Below are 4,825 nucleotides of genomic sequence, written 5' to 3'. Positions count from 1 at the left end.
TTAAGTTGGTTTTAATAGGAGACTCAACTGAATCTTTGCTGAGTCCATCGTTTATGATATTCCTTAACTGACTGTGGTGTAAAAAGACTGTCCCATGTATCGAAATGTCACATTGTATCATGTTGACATGGTACACTACTAACGAGGTTTCTGAAAAGCCAAGTGACTCGGGAACTCGTATTAAAGCCCTGGTCTATCACACTTTGCAACTGTGGAAATTGCATGAATCTGTGTACCCGGGTTTAAGGTAAAAGTGAATTTCTTATGGAGCTCCCCAAGGTTATTAAAGAAACTACTGTAATATCCCAACCATTGACGTGAAATTATTGCCCAACACTGGTGCTTTATTGTGGAGTTTTGATGGACCAGTAACACGAAAATCTCGATCGTCGATTGCCTTTCAGATGATCAGGGTGGCATTCCACATGATCACATTCAAATCGGCTACTTCCTGAAGCTTTGCGCACCTATTTCATAAACAAATGCAAACAATTTACGGTACATCGGACAGATACAACATCCTGCCTATAAAGTTGCTAAGAACTTCGACAGCCGACGGGGTTCTTCAGTCTTGGGGTTCATCAGATAGGCGCACTTCCCGAGTTTCCGTCAACCCCATGCTCTATTTATACCCAAATTGCACGAACGTTGATAAATAGACTAATTTGCATACCACTATGGTTTTCACGAAACTCACTGAAACCTAGCTGAATCTCTCGTTTGGGTTATTTTCCTTTGACTGAATTTGCTTCGTCAGGTTGCCCAATGTTACATTTGGTACGGTATTTGAAGTATCGTAGTACATTTCATTGACGTACCACACTACTCATAAGGTTGCTGGCTGCTCGCTCAAAACCAAATTGATATGAACTGTTATACAGTATGCTCCTCCTAGGCGGAGCAACACCGTCGGAAGGTGCCGTGATGCCCCTTCTTGGGAGGGGGACCAACATGCTCTATTTATACCCAAATTGCACGAACGTTGATAAATAGACTAATTTGCATACCACTATGGTTTTCACGAAACTCACTGAAACCTAGCTGAATCTCTCGTTTGGGTTATTTTCCTTTGACTGAATTTGCTTCGTCAGGTTGCCCAATGTTACATTTGGTACGGTATTTGAAGTATCGTAGTACATTTCATTGACGTACCACACTACTCATAAGGTTGCTGAAAACTCGCTCAAAACCAAATTGATATGAACTGTTATACAGTATGCTCCTCCTAGGCGGAGCAACACCGTCGGAAGGTGCCGTGATGCCCCTTCTTGGGAGGGGGACCAACTGAAATTGTATCGCATAACTGCTTTACTACGGCAATGAAATTCCATCTTATCCGGGTGCTTTTCAGCGGTTTCAATGAGGAAGGGAGTGAATTTTTCATTTCACCTAAAGTGGGGAGTATCATGTATGCCTGTGATTCACACATACGAACGAAACACGTTGAACATGTATAGTGATCATAATCTCCGCATATTCTAGGCCATTGTAGGCGGCGTTTTTCGATCTATCAAAACTTGAACAAGAACAGCAATCCCCGTTGAATTTTCAGGAGGCTGTATTCCTGTATAACAGAGATAATTTTGATTATTAGGACCTCGAGAACTATTGAGTTACTTGACGTTACCTCATCCTGCGTTGATCCGTTTTTTCTTGAGACGGTATGTCGGCTGCATATTATTCCAACGAATGGGGTTAGTGTAGTCGGGGCCAATTTTCCAGCTAAGTCGTTTCAGCAGAAGTTCTTTAATGTGGCGTTTTGTAGTATGTGGGCTGTGTTATGGAGTATACTGCTTGCTAGTAGCGCAGGTTATTCCCACTGTAGGCTCTTCTGTTGGAGTGTATCAGCCATTCTGGAAACCAGATATTGCCTCTTCATTTCCGAGGAATTTAGTTTCCACAGCGTGAAACTGCAATGTAAAAATACGTGCATCCTAGGTTATCTCTGCAGCAGTGTTTGGAAACAAGGGCCACTATCTCACACTTCGAAGTAGCTCGATGATTCGCTGCTTTTGATGGACGTGTCAGCTTCTACATAAGAGCAGTTTTCCCGGAGGTGAGCCACTCTAAGTAACTGAACTTCATGTCGATTTGACGAATGTTTGACGAGTCACGTGTGATCAAAGGTATGCCCTGATTCGTCAGAATGTGAGCCAGTCAGGGGCGTGCACTTTTATCTTGGCACTAATTACCTCACCAAGAAACTACAGCTGGACACTGGAAAATCCTGTAAATACACATGGAACGGATTCCCCTCTCCAGCAAAGCTGTATCAAGCTACCATGTCTTCTGATACACCCCAGTGGGCGGAACATCAGGCACAAAAGTGCTGCAATAGCGTTTGTATTACATAACACATTTGAATGTTTTCCCCCTGCCTTTTCAAAGTCCCCTTTTGGAGACTGATAGGCTTGATTGATGAACTTAAATCCTAAGCGTCTGTTAGGACTGGTCATATGCACTATACAGCAATATGCTAATGTTCAACCGAAGTCTTTATTTTTAGCCCTCCAAATATCCTACTATATTTGAACTACAAGCGTTACGGGTCATCTGGATATAAACAATCAACAAGAGAACCTTTACCAAGGTGACGCTAACACCGTCCCTGTAGTTGATTTGTTATTAGTTCCCCAATTCACACACCGCGCATCTCTCCGTAACAGTAAATGAGATACAGATTATTTAACTCTCATCAGTATCCTCTCTCAGTTTTTGGTGGTGAGAGCACCTCTGGTAATTGCAGTGCAGCATTTTACTCCAAACGCTACAGAATCATTTTGTTCTATCGATCTTAAAACCTAATCACAATGGTTTTCTTATAAGTTCAGTGTCTGTCATTCGATGTTCCGACGTTAATACCATCCACATTTCATTTTTTCAGCCGGCCGGTTGGTCAATGGGCGTAATACATCAGCTGTCTAGTAGTCTGTGTGCTTCAAAGTTGGCACTTTCGCTATTTGTGCTCAGTCTGTTTTTCCAGCTCATAGTCTTGCTGATCCATGTTTTCCCTCAAAGATCAGTATCGTCTGATTTTACTGAGATTCCCTTCATCTACTTCTCGCGTTCCCGTATCAATTCTTCGGCAATCTCCAGCCTGCTCGAGCCATCGCCTGCTTTCACTTACTTTCTGTCATCCGGTCAGTCTAACCAATCTCTGAAGCCTAATTCGCCACCTGCTAAGGTGCATGCTCGTTTGTTTGTGGATCCAATAGAATCCACCGGTTCAGAAGAGTTGAAGTTCCCTTTGGACATTGACATGCCCGAAGTAGTCCGACGTGGGCTTCACAACCTACCCGTCAGTCACAAACCAATCAATGATCCCCAATTCAAAGTGCTGATTTCTAACAAGAACAAATGCATGGATGTTGAAACTATGTACGGAGGCCCTGTTGAATTACTAATTCTCATAAAATCGGCCCCTGATCATTTTATTCAGCGTGATACAATTCGGCTCACGTGGGGGAAGGAACATTGTTGGGGAGGACGTCGAGTTGTCCGACTCTTTCTGCTTGGAACCGTGTCCACGACAAATCGGACTCTATCAGGTCGCCTCACAACTGAAGCTGCATTTTACAGTGACATAATTCAACAGGATTTTTATGACCACTACTACAATAACACATACAAAATTATGTTTGGTATTGACTGGGCGGTTCAATTTTGTTCCAACGCATCTTTATTGATGTTCGTGGATGATGACTTTTTTGTCTATCCGCAAAACGTGGTCGCCTACATGGAGGGACTGAGTGAGGGACTTCTCCAACGATTAATCGCTGGCTACGTATGGCGCAACGCGAGACCTTTTCGAGCCTCTAAATCCAAATCCAAATGGTGGATTTCACGAACAGAATACCCCAATGAGGAATATCCTGTGTACGTCGCTGCTGGAAATTTCTTCCTCTCCATGCAAATGGCTAGGGAGTTCCATATCGCCGCACGCTACACTCGTTACCTTCGATTTGATGATGTGTTCTTGGGTATTTTGTTAAGGAAGCTTCTCCGAGTCCCAATACATTTGTCTCATATCTACGCATATGTTCCAGTCAATGTATCTTCCAAGGTACAACTAAAAAACATGTTATCTAGTCACCAATATGCCAGACCGTCTGACGTGTTTGCGCAATGGGATCGGTTAAAATGTGATACGTTTTGCGTATGACCATATCTACTCTATCGATAGCTCATTGGCTACCACGATTTCCTCCCCTCACTTTTATTGATCTGCAACAGCAACCGAAAGGTTGTAAATTGCTGGTTGTACGATCTTGACTTCTGTTCGTCTGCCTTTCTTATTTTTTGATCCCGCTTTTTTGTTTGATATTTTTCTACTTTGATATCATGGAAAGATACAAAGTAACTGGACCCGATTAACCGGTGTTTGTAATAGATTTCTTTGAAGATTTACCAGTTTATTGATTCTCCGGACAGTAGGCTTGCATTTTCTCTTCTGTCGCCCGTTCACTTGACCCGTTTAGATGCACGAGTCTGGACTCACATCACCCGCTCGATTTTCACGGTACTTTAAGTATTAGCAAACAGAAAAGCTTTCACTTAGGCTCCGTTTCGCCGAAGTCATCGCCCACCCGCAGGATGTTTTACGGAGGTTTTGAAACTGAGAATGAAAGTGAAACGCCCTCTGTCTTGCTACTTTTCACACCAAATTCCTACTTTATGACCACATTCCAGCTTATGGTTTTTAAGCCCTGGTTTTAGAAACGAAAAGCCTCCGAAATGTTGTCCGGTGAACGTGTGCAAAACGTCCCATGTCTATTAGGAATCCGTCGTATTTTGGACGGATCAGTAGTCTACTTTGCGCGAATAC

At 43.0% G+C, this 4,825-nt stretch overlaps 1 protein-coding gene across 1 annotated transcript; it reads left to right on the top strand.

Moving 5' to 3' along the window:
* Positions 1-2,899: 2,899 nt before the first annotated feature.
* Positions 2,900-4,162, top strand: T265_08677 (hypothetical protein; the record flags this gene model as incomplete). The annotated part of the gene is made up of 1 exon (XM_009174548.1): positions 2,900-4,162. The coding sequence occupies one exon, from the start codon at positions 2,900-2,902 to the stop codon at positions 4,160-4,162; it is 1,263 nt and encodes a 420-aa protein (XP_009172812.1).
* Positions 4,163-4,825: the final 663 nt, after the last annotated feature.

This window comes from Opisthorchis viverrini (genome assembly GCF_000715545.1).
Source record: "Opisthorchis viverrini unplaced genomic scaffold opera_v5_235, whole genome shotgun sequence".
Lineage (NCBI taxonomy): Eukaryota > Metazoa > Platyhelminthes > Trematoda > Opisthorchiida > Opisthorchiidae > Opisthorchis > Opisthorchis viverrini.
The sequence above is the reverse complement of the archived record's forward strand: the minus strand, read 5'-3'. Positions and strand labels throughout refer to the sequence as shown.